This window comes from Rattus rattus, chromosome X, assembly GCF_011064425.1.
Source record: "Rattus rattus isolate New Zealand chromosome X, Rrattus_CSIRO_v1, whole genome shotgun sequence".
NCBI classification, from domain to species: Eukaryota; Metazoa; Chordata; class Mammalia; order Rodentia; family Muridae; genus Rattus; species Rattus rattus.
This window is the reverse complement of record NC_046172.1, coordinates 65,351,647-65,369,657: the sequence shown is the minus strand read 5'-3', so window position 1 is coordinate 65,369,657 and position 18,011 is coordinate 65,351,647. Positions and strand designations below refer to the sequence as shown.

The 18,011-nt window shown below is 36.7% G+C and overlaps 1 protein-coding gene and 1 non-coding gene across 13 annotated transcripts in view; one reads left to right on the top strand and one right to left on the bottom strand.

Annotated features, from left to right (window-relative positions):
• The window catches only part of LOC116888537 (transcriptional regulator ATRX), a 138,899-nt gene that overhangs the window by 118,797 nt on the left and 2,091 nt on the right, over positions 1-18,011 (top strand). For all 12 annotated transcript variants that reach the window (XM_032889841.1, XM_032889838.1, XM_032889833.1 and 9 more), the window contains 3 exons: positions 1,976-2,084; positions 3,335-3,512; positions 4,575-4,769. In XM_032889841.1, the coding sequence (XP_032745732.1) occupies positions 1,976-2,084; positions 3,335-3,512; positions 4,575-4,769 (482 nt within the window). The remainder of the gene's footprint in view (positions 1-1,975; positions 2,085-3,334; positions 3,513-4,574; positions 4,770-18,011) is intronic.
• LOC116889536 lies at positions 2,787-2,971 on the bottom strand. Its single transcript, XR_004386471.1, has one exon. It is a non-coding gene; the product is annotated as a U2 spliceosomal RNA (small nuclear RNA).

Below are 18,011 nucleotides of genomic sequence, written 5' to 3'. Positions count from 1 at the left end.
GGAAACCAAATAACCCAGTATCTTGCCACCCTGTCATGTCAAAATATCTCCTCGTCTTTATCACAGACATCTAGTCAGCCTGTCTCTATTTCTTGTCTCTGTTTGTTCCACTTTCCCCCCTCATTTTGAAGTAGGGTCTTGACATTTAGCTAAGATGGCCAAACTCATGGTCTTCTTTTCTCAGCATCATTTGTGGTGGGGTTACAGCAGTGGCTGTAGTGCTTGGTTTGGGTTTCTTCCCTTTGTTTACAGCTTTCTTGTATACTTTTGGGGTCTGCAGGGTAATATTGTGGGAACAAATAGTAAATCAGCTGCTACATTGATGTGCATTAATGTTTCATCCTATTGGTACTCTTTCATCATTTAGCAAAAACTAGCAACAGTAACAATACAATGGTAGGCAATTTAATTTAGCACTGAAAACAAGTTTATTAATGCATAATTCATATCTTACACATTTTACTCAATTTGAAAAGTCCACTGGTTTTGGATATTTAGATGTGTGAAACTAATACCATAGTCGATTTTTAAGTATCAGAATTTGGAACAGTGTTGGTTTTAATTAAGGTTATCAGACTCAGGTTAGGTATTATTATCTAGTAGTCTATGCAGTATGCCAAAATTCAGAGCACTTCCAAATCTTAAGAGTTTTAGGTTCTGACCAGTTTGGCAAACTCCCAGGTTAAAGGGGGTACAAGACAGCCTTGAGAGCCATTTCTTGGAAATTTCCCACGTTTAGTTTGAGTAAGGTACTGGGATTCCAGGCATGAGGCAGTGTGGTAAATTAATTGACGGTGTTTAAGAAAGACCTATTTCTTGCTTTTGTTCAGTAACAGTCGTGTAACTCTCGTGGGCTTAATTGGCAGCCTTGGCTATGGAGAGAAACTGTCCCTCAACAAAACACTGAAAAGTGGTAGGAGAATGGCTTTACAAAATTAATATGCAGACCTCATTTCTGTTTATTGTGAATGGACCTCCAGGGTTTGTACATGCTAGCAAAGAGTTTCTTACTGAGTTATCTCTTCAGTAATATAATCCACCTTTTAGTTTTGGGTTTTCTTTTTTCTTTTTTTTTCCTTTTTTTCTTTTTTTTCCCCCGAAGCTGGGGACCGAACCCAGGGCCTTGCGCTTGCTAAAGCGCTCTATCACTGAGCCAAATCCCCAACCTCTAGTTTTGGGTTTTCTGTATGGGTGTTTTTGTGCCTGTATACACATGGGCCTCTGAGTATATGGAGGCCAGATGTCTCTTTCTCAGTCACTCTCCATCTAGGCTGACAGGCTAGTGAACTCCTGGCATCTGGTGCCTACCACCATGCCCAGCTGTGTCCTAGGGATCTGAACCCAGGTTCTCATGTTTGCAAAGCAGGCACCGAGCCATTTACCCAGAAAGTAACATTTAGTTTCTGTTCTTAAATATAGAGTCTCATATTCCCTCTGTATCTGATCATGGCCTTAAAGATCTTATCTTCCTGCCTCTACCTCCCAAGTGGTGCCAGAATTGTGTGCCTACAACCTGCACCACATTTGTTCTTATTTCATGCCAAGAGTGCAGGGCTCCATGCATTCTGCCAGCTGAGCTACATCTCCAGCTTGCGTTTTGATGTTTTCAGAGTGTCTAGCTATGGAGGTGTAGCCCAGTCTGGATGGTGAAATTGCCCTCCTGGTACTGGGATTATAGGCATGTACTATTCCACCTGGCTTATCACTCACCTAAGATTCTCTTATCAAGTTCAGTTATTGTGTTGTGTGTAGGTGTTTGGGCATATGAGTGGAGGTCAGAGAACAACTTGGGGGACAGCTTTCTCCTTCCATCTCATGAGTCTGGGGAATCAAAATCAGGTTGTCAAGCTTTTTGGCTGGAACCTTTACCCCATCAGCCATCTTGCTTTTAAGTGATTATTCAAGGAAGAAAATCTACAATTATGAAAGAGTAACACATGAAATTCCTCTTTGAGTTTTCTTACTACATTTTCAGGTGAAGGAAAGTGGCTCCGAAATATTGACTATTACCGTTTGGATGGTTCTACTAATGCACAGTCAAGGAAGAAGTGGGCTGAAGAATTTAATGATGAAACCAATGTGAGGTATGAAGCATTTTCTGTATGGATAGATATTTTAAATTTATGTTCAGTAAAATTAGCTTTTTAATATAGTCTCTCATTTTTAATGATGTAATCAAGGCCAAAACCAGGTGAATTACAACCTTCACCCCAAAATTTACTCATGTACATTGTAGCCATGTGAATCTCGCATCTATCACTTACGAATTGTATTTGAGCAGACCTGGTGGAAGCATATGCTGTAATTCCAGCATTTGGGAGGCAGAGGCAAGTGGATCTTTGTAAGGTCAGTGCCAGCCTGGTCTATAGTAAGTTGCAGTCCAGCCAGGGCAACACTGTAAGAAGCTTCTGTCTCGAAAATATTTGTGATACATGCTTCTTTCCTTTTTATTTTTGAGTTCTAGGGCATCATAGTCATTGCCTTCTTTGAATTGTTCCCAGGTTTTGGAATTAAAATGAAACCTATTCTAAATGTTCTTGTACAAGTTTTTGTCATCACTAGTATTTTCCTTATTCTGATGCAGTCTAAGGATCTTAAATGCTAGTTTGTGTGATAATCTTACATTTATCTATCTGTGAGATTGTCAGTTTTCCAAAGCGACTCCATGGTCTTGTATTCGTTTCAGCAATGTAAGAAAGTTCGAGTTCTGTATTCTTCTCGGCACTTAACTCTTGTCCTATTTTCCCAAAACCTAGTAGGTTTATTCATTCATTCACGTTCTCCAAAGGTGGTGCACTGTTCTGGAGGAACTGAAATACCAGGTGGATGCATGGAGTGGACAGAAACTGTTCCTATTCCATCTCTTAGCTCCAAAAATCCATGTAACATACTGGCCTCGGATAGAGGATACATTGGATAGTACACTGATAACACACTATACTTGATTTTAGCCAAAAGGCCGAGAAATAATCTTAATGTGATTTTCAATTTGCTTTTCTCCAATCATAAATCATACAGATTGAATTCTTATATGTATATTGGTAATTTTTTATTTAAAATAATTTTACATCTATTTTGATCATATTCTTTTTCTTCTCCCAACTGTTCTGAATCTTTAAGTCCTCTTTAATTATAAATTATTAGAAGTTTTAAAGTTAATGTTATAGTTATAATTAATATAATAATTAATGCAATTACCAACTTCTGCTTTCTTTGTTTTTTGAAAGCTGATTCATCTTAAACCACTGTAGATGAAAGTATGCTTTGTATGTGAAGTGTTGTAATGTTAAAGTCCTATCATAGATAATCTTTTATTTTATATTTTTTCTTTCAGAGGGCGATTGTTTATCATTTCCACTAAAGCAGGATCTCTTGGGATTAACCTGGTAGCTGCTAATAGAGTGATTATATTTGATGCTTCGTGGAATCCATCTTACGACATCCAGAGTATATTCAGAGTTTATCGCTTTGGACAAACTAAGCCTGTTTATGTATATAGGTTCTTAGCTCAGGTAGGTTTGTCATTTACATTTCTTTTATGTGAAAGTATTGGGTGAAACTGATAATATTCTAAAGGTGCAGAAAGAATACAGATGAAAAATGATGAATACTTTAGACTTGTACAGCATAGATCTCTTACAAAGGGACAGTTGAAAATATTCTGTAAATTTATTAAATATTACAGAAATTTATTCTGTAAATAAACCAGAAGTCAAGTTAGCCTTAGCAGCCAGATGTGCTGGCACAGAGCTGTGATTCTAGCACATAGGATGTGTAGGCAGGAAGGTGGTAGTTTCAAGGACAGTCTTGTTTACAGAGTGAGATCTTTGTTTAAAAAATCAACTTTTTCAGAATTCAGACAAAAAGAAAGTAAAATTGAAGAAAAATTTTATTTCCAGTTCATTTATATTTGTAGAGTTAAATTGTCCTTTTAACTCATAGCATATCTGCTTTAGGAGCAGGTGTGACACACACTCCCACCTGCACCTAAATCCAGGCTTTTCTCAGTTACATTTTACTGGCAGATCCTTACTTGGTCTTCCTGAGTGTGGCATATGTTTGTATATCTTTCCCATTATTTAAATGTACAGCTTCTTTATATTTTAGTTTATAGGTAATGAATACATATGTCAGTCTTGTTCTGGGTTAAAGAAAGCAACATTTGACATCAGAGAAATTTTGGTTATTTTTAGCCTTTTATACACAAAAACCTAATTTCTAATTTCAGTACGCTCTAAATTTTCTTTCATGTACCATTCTTTCTGTTTGTCCTGATACCTGCCTGCTCTCTGAATTTCACCAAGTATAGAACTATCTCAGGGCAGCACACAAATTTACTTTGGTCAGATAATTTAGAATGACTCTCCATAGTCTAATTTTCTTAATTTGATGATAAATCAAGGTGGTAAGTTTTCTTAAGCAGATGCACTCTGTCATGAATGGAGGAACACTGCTGGTATTCCTTACGACCTTGAGCTGTTACCCTTTTATATTGACCAGTAATTATCTGAAGTTCTGTGTTGACCGAATTTCCTTATTTATATAATTGTTCCTTTCTTCTTTCTTTAACAAAGGGAACCATGGAAGATAAGATTTACGATCGTCAGGTAACAAAGCAGTCACTATCTTTCCGAGTTGTTGATCAACAGCAGGTTGAGCGTCATTTTACCATGAATGAGCTTACTGAACTTTATACTTTTGAGCCAGACTTATTAGATGACCCTAATTCAGAAAAGAAGAAGAAAAGGGATACCCCCATGCTGCCGAAGGTATGATCATTCAGATTATTAGGTTAACTAACAAAGCAAATTCCAATACTGGCCAAGGGAAACTGGACTACTACAGTGAAAGTGAGTCTTCTGAAGACCCTACTTCACAGATTTTCAGAGGTTAATTTATATTTAATAAGCTTTAATCTATATGATTATAAATGTAAGGATGCCTGATTGCTTCTCCATAGGCACTATAAAAGATAGTATTTCTGAAAAGCATGCTCTATCTTAAATAACATTCCTACCGCCCAGAAAGATGTCTGAGCAGATACCTAAGTGGAAATCATGAAGACTGTATTTTCCTATGCGTCTCCAGTTGAGCATGTGCATATTTAATTAACTGTACTAGTAAGTTAGCTGTCTCTTCTTTACCTTCTTATCTGTCATAGAGCAATTAAGAATCAGAAAATTGGTCTATAAAGATTCCCTATCCTCCTAGTTAATGAGGGAACTGTAAATCAGAACCATGGTGCGATACTACCTTGTACCTGTTAGGGTTGCCAGTAAGGAACAAAACGTGGTAAGTATTGGTGGCAGTGTGGATAAAGGAAACCCTTCTGCGCTTCTGGTCCAGGTGTACATTAGTGCTGCCACAACTCAAAACAGTACGGATGTTCTTTTAAAATTAAAATACAATTACCATATATTCCAACAGCGTCATTTCTAGATAGATGAAAAGCAATCAAATGTCTGAACTATCTGAAATATTGGTTTTGTGCTTACTGTAGTATTAGTCACAGTAACTACCCTGTGAAGTAAATCTAAATGTTAATCAGCAGGTGAGTGCACAAAATTTACTATGAACTATTATCTCACCTTGAAAAACAGTAACAGAATCCTATTCACAACAATATAGAGGTTAGTATGCAAATTAAAATAAACCAGATGTAAGATGAGTCCCCTTATGAGCTTTCTTTTTTTTTTTTTTTCTTTTTTTCAGAGCTGGGGACCGAACCCAGGGCCTTGTGCTTGCTAGGCAAGCACTCTACCACTGAGCTAAATCCCCAACCCCCCTTATGAGCTTTCTACATCCTGTTTTGTTGACTCACAAAGTGGTGGTCGCTAGGAAATTTGTGTAATCGGCACGTTTTGGTCAAAGGACATAAAGCTTCAATCAGGCCAGATAAATTCCTCCTAGAGTAGTATTATGCATCATAGTATCTGTGTTGCCAGCAGAGTAAATCTCAAGCGATCTTATCATCAAAAGATATCACCAGTAGAGCTTTTAGAAATAATGGGTTATGACATTGATTCTAGTGATTCTTTCGCGGGTGTGTCCATACCTGCAAACTCACTGACTTAAATACATTAACTCTGTTCAGGCTTTTGTATGTTTCTCATAAGAAGAAAAGCCTATGTTATTTTTCTAATTTAAATAAATATTTTATAAGCTAGTCCCATTCTAATCCTCAAGAAGGCTATGTATACATACACTTTTTCCTGTTATCTTGATTGAGACCATTGTGAAAGCAGATAGCTGGGTAACACTTTAGTCGCTTGTAAAGCCCATTATTTTTCCATAAGATTGTATACCTTAAATAGCCATTTAAGGAAGGAATATTTTTGTTTTTGTTTTATAAAGAACAGCCTCTAGTGCTAACATAGCATTTTGAAGAAATATGTATATGTAACTCACATAAGTATTATTTATTTTTAAATACATATCTCTATATTTTTGTATTTTTTATTTTGACACAGGATCTCTTTATGTTATCTTCAAACTTACTGTTTTCTTGCCTCAGCCTCCTAAGTACTATGATTACAGGGATTTAAAATGTTTTTAGTGTGTGTGTGTGTGTGTGTGTGTGTGTGTGTGTGTGTGTGTGTGTGTGTGTGTGTATTTGCTTATACACATGCATATATAACAAATATGTTAGTTTTCTAATAAGAGAAACTTGAATTTAAAGTTTATTGACACAGAATTTTGGATGGACCTTTTTGTTTTCTACAATCTAGTCTGGCCTTAAACTGGTTACATAGCTAAGGATGACTTTGAACTTCTTACCCTCTTGCTCTATATCCCAAGTACTAAGATTAAGGTTTATGCTACCATGCCCATCTGGAAAGAACTTGTTTTTATGACAACTTCAAATTTCTTAGACAAATTTCAGGGTACTTATATGTTTAAAACAACCATTTTTAGTCAATTACTTTTAAAATTAAAAGTATCATTATAATATTCATGTTAGGAAATACTATTAATAATGATATGTCTTCATTAGTTATGGAATGTTATTTTTTTCTTTTGGACCACACAGGATTTCCCTGTGTACCCTGGCTGTCCTGGAACTCTTTAGACCTGGCTAGCTTTGAACTCACAGAGATCTGCCTGTGTCTGCCTCTCAAGTACTAGGATTAAAGTATACATCACCACTGCCAGATTGAGAATGGGAAATTTATTTGTGGTACTGGAGATGAGATCCAGGGTCTTGCAAATGCCAGAAAAGCTTCTACTGCTGAGCATACCCAGCTCTTGACCTTCTCACTGTGTGTGTATGCATAGGTGTCTTGGTTACTCAGGTCTTTATACGTAGGAGGCAACAGTATAGCACTTGAGTTATAACCCAGACAGCCTAGGATTTCTGAAACTGGGTCTTCTATATAGCTCAGAATAGCCTCAAGCTGTTTATCTCCTGAGTGCTGATTTTATATTCTTCAGTAGTCTGAATGTTTCCTATGCAGTAGCTAAGTTGTTTTGTACATTTAACAGCACACAAACATAATTTAATAATACTATACTATTGTTTTATGGGTTTCTTTTTCAAGTAGATAGATCTTAAAAATATTTTCAAGTGCATACTATAAAAAATAGTAAATTAATTTGTTCACCAACACCTTTTGTATTACTTCTGTATAATTTCACTTGAGGGTTTGTATATATGCTTATAATTTTAAAAATAGTTCCCCTCTCCAATTTGAGATTATTTCATATCTAATTTTATCTAGTTAAGAGATCTTTTCTAAAATTATACCTAATGTTACATTTCAGCTTGTATAGGAAATAGCTCCTAATTAGTAATATTTCTTTTTTTTTTTTTTTTTTTTGGTTCTTTTTTTCGAGCTGGGGACCCAACAGGGCCTTGGCGCTTCCTAGGCAAGCGCTCTACCACTGAGCTAAATCCCCAACCCCAGTAATATTTCTAATAGGAAATAAACAATCCAGTTAGAAACCGGTGAATTGGTATACATGGCGTGCATACCTTTAATCCCAGTATATGGAAGTGGCAAGAAGAGCAGTTGTACAAGTTTAACATATGCTACACAGCAAATTAGCACATACCTCTAATATCAATCACATGGAGGCTGAGACTCGAGGATTATGAGCCTGAGGCCAGCTTGGGTTACATACTGTACCAAAAGCCAAATTAGAGGAAATTATTAGAGGGAATAGAGAGAAAGTCAAGGCTTAGCATGATTATGTCACTTAACCTGGTGTATGCATCTAATTTGTATGGACGCTGGCCTTCAGATCTGCTCTGCTGAGTACTGCAGCAAATGTTTTTCACTTTGCTGGGATTGAACTTTATGACCTTATGCATACTATGCAAGCTCTGTACTACTGACCTATACTCTGAATATTATACTTTATTGTTGTCCCTCACTCCTAAAAGTTATAGTTGCTACCAAATATAGGAAACATGGAGAAGGACCCCTGGGATTCTGAAAATTCAATAACTTGTTTAGCATACATTTTTTGAGACAGTTTCCCTATGTGGCCTTGGCTATCCTGATCTAGTCAGGTAGACCAGGTTGGCCTCAAACTCAAGAGATCCGCCTGCCTCTGCCTACCAAGTGTTGGGATTAAAGGCATGCACCACCAGTGCTTGGCTTAGGATGCTTTATTTTAATAAAAAAGTTTTTAAAATTCAGAATGCTTTCACAGTCTATAATCTCAGAAAACTGGGATTTAGAGAGTTTGTGTGACCAGTGAGGTTAGAGCTAAAATTTGAACCTTGAAGTCACCATCCCTTTTCAACTAGAGCCCCTCTGCTTTTATATACTTAATGTATTGGACTTCAGCATAAGTCCATTAAGTGTTTGTACTGGCTGGTTTTGTGTGTCAACTTGACACAAGCTGAAGTTATCACAGAGAAAGGAGCCTCCCTTGAGGAAATGCCTCCATGAGATCCAGCTGTAAGGCATTTTTCTCAATTAGTGATCAAGGGTGGGAGGACCCAGCCCATTGTGGGTGGTGCCATCCCTGGGCTGGTGGTCTTGGGTTCTATAAGAAAGCAAGCTGAGCAAGCCAGGGGAAGCAAGCCAGTAAGAAACATCCCTCCATGGCCTCTGCATCAGCTCCTGCTTCCTGACCTGCTTGAGTGCCAGTCCTGACTTCCTTTAGTGATGAACAGCAATGTGGAAGTGTAAGCTGAATAAACCCTTTCCTCCCCAACTTGCTTCTTGGTCATGATGTTTGTGCAAGAATAGAAACCCTGACTAAGACAGTGTTTTTCTCTTAAGTGAACAGAAGAAATGTCCTGGGTTATATATTAGAAATCTGTACAGGCACATACCTAAATGTACCATCCAGTTCTTTGGAAAAGTTGAAGGTGAGGACTTGCTTAAAAATATATTGAAAATAGGAGTAGCTATGGCATTGCTGAGACCACAGGGAGAACAGCAATTCCTAAAAGAAATGTGAAGTAAATGGCACAAGTTGGAGGATCCTAAAGAAAATAATCATACTGTAGGGTTACAGGTGGATGGGGATGGGTTAATAGAACATAGATTAGAAATCACATTATGGCCGTAGGATCTATTGAACTTTAAACAGGAAGCATTTTTCATCTTAGAAAAAGTATTTTGTGTAACAGTGTAGAAGACGCATTAGAGAAAATAAAGTGGATGTTAAGACCCTTGTTAGGATACTGTTGAGATGATGTAGATGAGCGGTAATGACAGGCCTAACTAAAGCCCGTGTGAACAGCAGGGCTGTACAGTCCAGTTAGTAAAGGCTACGTTTGTCCCTCAGGGTGTATTTACCAGCTTACTTCATGTCACCAAAACCTTGATAGGGTTTATTTTGACATTTGCAGTGAAATATTTCTTGTCTTTTGAACCTGCTTTTATTAAAGTTACCTATTATTAGTATACAATTGTGACTACAGTCCCTTTTATCTATAATTTTAATTATCCTTAATTTTTTTCATATTATGTATTTTGATCATGTTTTCTTCCTTCCCCACATCCCACTCACCCAAGTTTATGTTCTTTCTCTTGTTTTGGTTTTTCGCCTTTGGTTTGTTTTGGTTTTTACTTTTGTGTTTTTTTGTACTATCTTTAGTCAAAAATGATATATCTTAATTCTTGTTCTCAATTTACATTATCTAAGTAGTTATTAAGTAGCATGCCTTCTCTATGTTAAATTTTCTGAAACTGCTAATTTCTAACGTACCTGATGTTATATGCCTTTCTGCCTCTTTATTGTCCTCTTAGTGCACAATTCTTGTTTTGGTTTTTCTATTTTTTTTTTTTTTTTTTTAGTTTTCCTTCTCAACTTTCTAATTAGATTTGATGTCTCAGCTGTAGTTTATTAGTCACTTGACTGTGCTTTTGTCTCTTATTTTTATAGCTCTTTCGAGGCAACAACTCCATTCTTCCTTTGCTCTCTTCCATAGTGGGCCGTGTAACACTAGCCTTTAAAAAATATAGAATGTCACTGAACTCTCACCATTCCTTAATGATGTACTGTCATTGAGAGGTGTGACTACAGTTTATTGAGTGTTTAGTCTTACTCTGTTAGTCTCTCGGGGTACAGTTCCAAAAGGAAGATAATTGATTGGTTTTGCCTTGTATCTGTCTGGCTTTGTTGGGTCTGTTTGCACTTTGCACGTCCTACACAAGTGCTCCTCTGCTGAGCCACATACCAGCTCTGTTTATTGTATCTTCAGTTCCTTCTTGAATCTGCCATATTAGTCAACTCCATTCATGGTGATAGCACATTAACTTGTATTTTCTTAAGTCTACACATTGGATTCTTAGTTGTTGTTGCCAGTGAATTTTTTTCTCTTTTTTGAAATTCAATAGCTTCATAATCCTGTGAATACTTTTTTCTTTTAGTGGATTAAATTTAAGATCTTCTGAATCATTTCTGCTAAGTGTCTATTCATCTCTTTTGGTTTGCTTTTGGTTTTTTGCTTTTTGGTTTCTTGCTCTATAGCTTAGACTCACCTTGAATTCCCTTTGTAGCTTAGGCTGTCCTTGAACATCTAGTAGTCCTACTGCTTCAGCATCCTGAAGACTGGAGTTACAGGTATCAGTCCTCAATAATACTCAGCTCTATAGTTAGGGTTCCTTTTGCATTGATAAAACATCATGACCAAAAGCAACTGGGTGAGGAAAGGGTTATGGCTTACAGTAGCGTCCATCTTCAGGGGAAGTCAAGGCAGTAACTGAAGGCAGAAACAGATGCAGGAACTGAAACAATAGGAAGGAGTGCTGCTTACTGCCTCACTCCCTCTGGTCTGCTCAGTTCACTCTCTCATATACCCCTGGACCACTTGCTCAAGATGGCACCACCCCCAATGGTTGGGTTGGTCCTTCCACATCAGTCAAGAAAGTGCCATACAGACTAGACTTGTCCTGGCAGTCTAAAGGAGGAATCATTTTTTCATTTTCTCTATTCAGGTTCTTTGTCCCAAATAACTCTAGCTTGTGTCAAGGTGACAAAACAAAACAAAAAATAACTGATGTACTAGGTTCTATCCATCCTTTTAATTTTTCAGAGTAATGTTCTTCAGTCATTGTGAGCCTTCACCAAATTTTACTGAGTTGGTGCCTGATTCTCAACTATTTGTTTCTTAAATATTAATGTCACCTCTGTTAACACATATGTAAATGTTCTTTGGTAAAAATGCTTTTCTGGCAATAAATTTATAGATTGCATAGGTTTTAGTGATCTGATCTTGGCCAGGGCCACATTTCATAATACACTTAAAAGTAGGTGTTTTGTTCCTCTTAAGCACAGTGTACACAACCTAGGTTCTGTACCCTTTATTAAGAAAACAAAAGCCAATGTAACTGGCATAGAAGCCTTTCTGCATTTCCCTTTCCAGCACTGTACCACTTATGTCTCTTTAAGTGTGGACTGCATGTTGGTAATTGTAGGGAGGACAAAATGGGGATTTAAGCTGAAGCACCCTAAGTGAGCCTTCAGGTTGCCTTTCTCCACCCTGACTTTGTGGACAGTTTTCTCCCCTAGACATTAGTCCTTTATGCCAGCTCTAATACCTCAAAGCATACTTTACTGAACAGAGATGTTATTGTACAGTTTTATTAGCCAGCACACAATAATATCAGGTTTTAGGTTTGTCATTTTTAACACTAGAGTAGAATACCATTAAAATAATTTGATGTAAAGCTTGGAATAGCTAATCAGCTTATTTTAGGAACTTTCTCTGAGCTTGCATACATTTGCTTTTGAGACATAGGATTCACATGGTGGCACATGAGTCTAATTTTTGCTGCCATCTACTAAGGAGCTAAGTTTATAATTGAAATATGAAGTTTAATGTCAGTTGTTACTTCTCTGCCTCTTTTATATGTTTAGTCATTTTTTTGTTTAATAAAACAAAGTCTAGTGGTATTCATGCATATGGGTTTTCTGATACAAAAGTTCTTAATATTTCTCTGAATTAAGAATAGAATACTGGGCTGGGTATTGGTAGTGTGCATTCTTTAATCCCAGCACTTGGAAGGCAGAGGCATGCAGATCATAGTGGGTTCGAGTCCAGACTCGTCTACAAAGTGAGTTCCAGGACTGCCAGGGATACACAGATACCCTTTCTCAAAAAATAAAAAAAAAAATAGAATACCAGAAAATACAAGTTTAAGAGGAATTATTTTAGCTATACCAGTACTTTGTAGATTATCAAAATCTCTTATTTGGTGTTTGTTAGGATATTGATGCCATGTAGAAGGGACAGCTGGTTTGTGTCTTTTCTTTATTTTAGGTTTTCTGCTAAATATGCTTTTGGAAGTAAATCTTGTTGGTGTTCCTTTTTCTCCTCTAATTCTTAAAATGTATTTGCTAGTGGGGGGAGCCACCTCAGTGGATGAGGAGGCATTTGGATAGCTTGCAGGAGTTGCATTGCACCGCAGGTGCCTTTGCTGACTGAGCTCTCTCACTCGCCCCTGTATGTTTTGAGATAGCATCTCACTCTTTAGTTGAGATTGCCATGGGTGTCAGTATGTAGACTAGGCTGGCATACATTCTTGGCGTTCCTCCTGTCTTAGTCTCTGCAGTGCTGAGATGGCAGAAATGGATCACCACACCTGGCTCATAGGGGATACTTTAAAGCAAGCTTCGTGAGCCCCACAATTCTCAAGAAATAACAATACCTACACCTCATGGAGATCACACAGACACACACACACAAACACAAACACACACACACACACACCGTCACATGTAGTAACTGCACCAATGGTCACTGATAGTTTCCTTTCAATAGTTGTTACAAATATTGCCATTTTGCTAAATTAATTTCTCTGAAAGCAATATATATTTTGAAAGAAACATCATATGAGATCTTTATCCTTATAAGATCAAAGTTTGACATATGAATGAAAACATTCAGGGACAAAAGAAATAATCTAGCTATACATGGGAGAAGCAAAATTTGAGGCCTGAGTTTCCTTCGAGATGAACTGTATCAGTTGTCAGAGTACTAACAGTAATTAGTAAATACTCACTTCAGTGAATCTGTGTGGACTTGTCAAGGAATGAATACCCTTCCCAATAACTAAGGGTTTTCTCTCCTCTTCCTTACACAATATATGAGAATTATCCTTTAGCCATCTACAGTTTCTGTAGTATTTGGGTTTTGGTATTTAGATTATCTATCTTATTTATTAAAGACTCTCATTTTTCAGGTAGCTTTGTAGTGAGTTGTTAAAATAAGAAAGGACTTCTGGTCCTCCTACAAACTACACAATATACACTTGGCTGTTACTGCTGTTTTACTGGGGCTTTTGTTTGTTCTTCATTTTCTCTCTCTTTCCTCTCCCTTTTCTTAAACAAGAAAATCTAGTAGGAAGTCAAGGCCACCAAGTCTTTCTTTAGGTAACAGGGTCCATGGTGCCAATGATACCTCCAAAGAACATATTCCCAAATTCTGACAAGCTAAGCTGCCTTAGAAATTATTGCCAGTGGAAATTACATCATATATAATGTATCCTTGCTAGGCAGGGTGTTTTGCAAGATTCCATTGGGGAAGGGATTGAGTTGGACTTCAGAAATTGTTTCCTTATGGAGAGTTTGATACACTACAAATATTTACTACTTGCTAAGCCTGGTGATGTGTGCTTATGATCCTCGTTTGAGAGGCTGAGGCAAGATGGTCGCAAGTTCAAGGCCCATGCTGGTTCATATCTGAAGTGTGGGTCTAATCATATACAGTTTCCTAGAGATATAAGCATTGGATGCTGCTGCCTGCCCTACAGGCACACAACCCTGCAGTGGGGCGTCTTAGGTTCACTGTCAGCTTTATAACACTATATATACTGCTCTGTCTGTTAATGTTTATATCATTTTTATAATTTTCTTGAAAAACTGTAGTTTCTAGAACTGTGGTGACAATTTTTGACGTTTAAATCCTAAATATAGTGTTTAGTTCTTTAAATGTTAAAGAAAAAAACATTCTTATCAAGAGACGTTTTTGCCCTCTGCTAATGTCAGCTTGGCAGACAGGAAAGTTCTATGGTCGTCAATAATTCATGCCAATACTCTGGGAATTCGGGCCAATTTCTAATGCTCTTTATTTAGCATAGGTTATGTACTGCAAACACAAACACAGAAGTCTCAGGTTCATTCAGTAAGCTATCTACTTACTCCACACACTACAGTTTTTCTCCCACTGCAATCTGGGGAAAGAAACTGACTTCAAATGTGAAAGTAAAAGCTTTTGGAGCAGGATTATTAAATTTCTTCACTAAAATGCTAGACTTCTTCAAGTAATAAAAGGGACCTTTTTCATAGCCTTTTAGTCGGTCATATGGCAGTTAAGTATTCTAGCGACCTTTTACTTCCACATATTATAAAACTCAAATTCAAAGTGATGGTAAGCAAAATATTTTTGAAATATGGCAAACCTCCTACCCTACCCCCAGGCAAAGCCTTGATTATTTTTTAACAATTTTATTTTCAAGGTTGGACTTTGGAATTAATTAGATGGGATTTTTGTCAGCTTGCCAAATACTTTAAACTTCCAAATAAATTAATTTAAACTTTTAATTTATGATTATTTTTTGTTTTATTAATTGAACTAGTCACTTTTAAAGCTTAAACTAATTTAGGTGGTTAGCTGAAATACAGACCATAGTTTTTTCAGTTTGTAGGCATTAAAAAAAACGTATTTAAGAAAAAGTAAAGTTTAAACAAAGACAAGTAAAGGTACACATTTGGATGTAATTTAAGCCTCATTTTGATGACTGTTGGCTTAGTGATTATAGATTCTGTTCCAGTATTGTTTTCAATAATAGTGTTACTATAGCAACAAATATAAATGCTGCTTTAAAGGAGGAAAACAAAAACCTTTCTACTGATTGTATCTTACATGGAAAAAAAAACTTTTAACTTTCATAGTTTATTCTGGATTTGCAAGAATGTTTTTCCTGAAGAAGTAGTCTGAGGATCCTGTTACAAATATTTTTTGGCCTTCCTAATCTCATTATTTGTTTCTTATTTAGATTGAATGCTGCAATTAATTTAAAAGCCAAAGATATGGGATGGTATCTGCTGCCCTGCTTCTGAGCTATATTATTTTCTATTTTTCTAAGACAGGGCTTAATTTGCGTGAATTGTATTTTTATTCTTAAAACAGAAAGAGAGCAGGGAGTTATATCATGAATTTGTGTGAGTGGTTGCTCATCTGACCAGATTTTGCATTCTTATTTTTTTTTTTTTGAAATAGGGTTTCTTGCTGAACTTGGGGGCTAACAGATTTGACTAAGCTAGCTGGCTAATATGGCCTAGAGTTCATCCTTTCTCTTCTTCCTCAGTCTGGGTTTACAGCGATGCCTACCTCCTCTCCCCCTTCCTTTCTCCAAGGCTTTTTTTCCATTTTAAATCTTTTTTTTATTTATTCTTCTTTTTTTTTTTTTTTTTTTTGGTTTTTTTTTTTTCGGAGCTGGGGACCAACCTAGGGCCTTTACGCCCTAGGCAAGCGCACCACCACTGAGCTTTAAATCCCCAACCCCTACTTTTTTTTTTTTTTTTTCGAGTTGGGACCCAACCCAGGGCCTTGGCGCTCCTAGGCAATTATTCTTCTCTTATATATTACATCCCGACCCCAGTTTCCCCCCCTCTCTCCTTCCCTCAGATTCCCCCCCAAATAAAGCGGACCTCCCCAGGATATCAACCAAATATGAGAGATCCAAACTTGGGCTCTTTTATGTTTGCAAAGCAAGCATATTACCAACTGAGCCATCCCTCTAGGTCTTAAAGTGATGATTACAGTATACATAGTAGTCCAAGGGCTTGAGTATTATCAGCATAATCAATATGTGAGGAAATTTTTAAAGTATATCCTCTAATTCATTCCATTGCAGGTATCATAATAATCAACACAGAAAAATCATTTTAATCTCTTCATCAACAGTTGATGAAGGTTTTCTATATAGTGTATTGACTCTCAATTTTCCTTATGCTGCGACCCAACCTGTTAATGCATGTCCACATGTTGTAGTGACCTTTAACCAAAAAATCATTTTTTTGCTACTTTATAACTGTCCTTTTGCTACTGTTATGAATTGTAATGTAACTACTTTTGGAGATACAGGCTTGCCAAAGGGTTGCAAGGCACAGGTTGAGAACCACTGACATAATCTTAAGTTCTGTGCCTCCGTCAAAACCAGTGGTTTGTATTTTGTATAAAGTGATGTCTATACAAAGATAGCAAGGGAGAAATGTAGATTTCACTTAAGTCTAACGTGTTCCCATGTTTGTGAAAAGCTCCATGTACACACATGAAGGAATATATACCATATTATTCACAGTTGTCTCCAGGTTATATAGTTAGATATTAGTATTACTTTGATTAATTTGAAAAGAGAAATTATCATAGTCATTAGAAAAAATATGAAGTTTCTGGTTTGTTTTTGAATTTTGGCTTGAACACATGGACTGTGCTCATAAGGCTCCAAATTTTATTAATGGTAGAAATCAAAGTTATGCGAGCTTTTCCTGTGACTTACTGGTATTTCAGTTGGCTGTGAATCAAAAGGGACAGTATTGCTTGAATAGAGACTGAATTGCCACCATTACCTGACCTTAATTAGGTAATCATGTTTCATTTTGATAAAATAAATCTAGAATCAAGGAATGAAAATGGCAAAATAGTATATGTCAGCTTTAGTATGAGCATGAACTAGTCTTTCACAAGTTGGGGATTTTCGCCTTGGCTTTTATGTTTTCTTTCATTAAAGTCACTTACACTGAGCCTGTAGAGAGATGGCACTGGCTGTTCTAAGGGACCTGGGTTCGATTCTAAGCAGCCACCCACATGGTGGCTCAAAACCATGGATAATTCCAGTTCCAGGTAATCCATGTTCTAGCCTTTGTGGGTACTAGGTACACACATGGTATACATACATGCACACAGGTAAAACACCCAAATGCATAAAGTAAAAATAAATGAATCTTTAAAAAATTAACATATAGTTGTTTAGGAAAAGAAAGCTCAAAAAGTTAAAAGTAAAAAAAAAAAAAAAAAGAAGAAAGACCTTATGCTGTTTCTTGCCCAGAATCCTTTGAGGGATTATAGTTTTAACTTAAAAAGTAGACCTAGGAAACAGAGGCGACAAGCCTCATGAAACCAAGCATTTTCTGTAGTGTGATATAATAATAATTACTGGATAAGAGTTGAGATATTCAGTTGCTTGTCCCAGCTCGTTCCTTGTGTAATTGGAAAAGTCAGTTGCCTGGTCCTCAATTTCTCCTAATTTCAAGTCAGCAAGTTTGGATTTGAAATTATAGGATGCTAGGGACTAACCCAATAAAACTCTTTATCTTGGGCCTTTTTACTGTGTTTGTACACACACATTTCTGGAAAATCTTCTCTATAGTAAACAAGTAATGTTTGTATTGGGTTGTGATTGAGAAAGACATCCTCAATTGACATGGTGTTTAATTTTTTTTTAAAACTTAGGTGTTTCCATTTATTCTGCTATTCTTGAGATATCTTGTTATACCTGTGAGTAAGTAGTATCCATCCATATTTAACTTGTGTTCATAGCCAG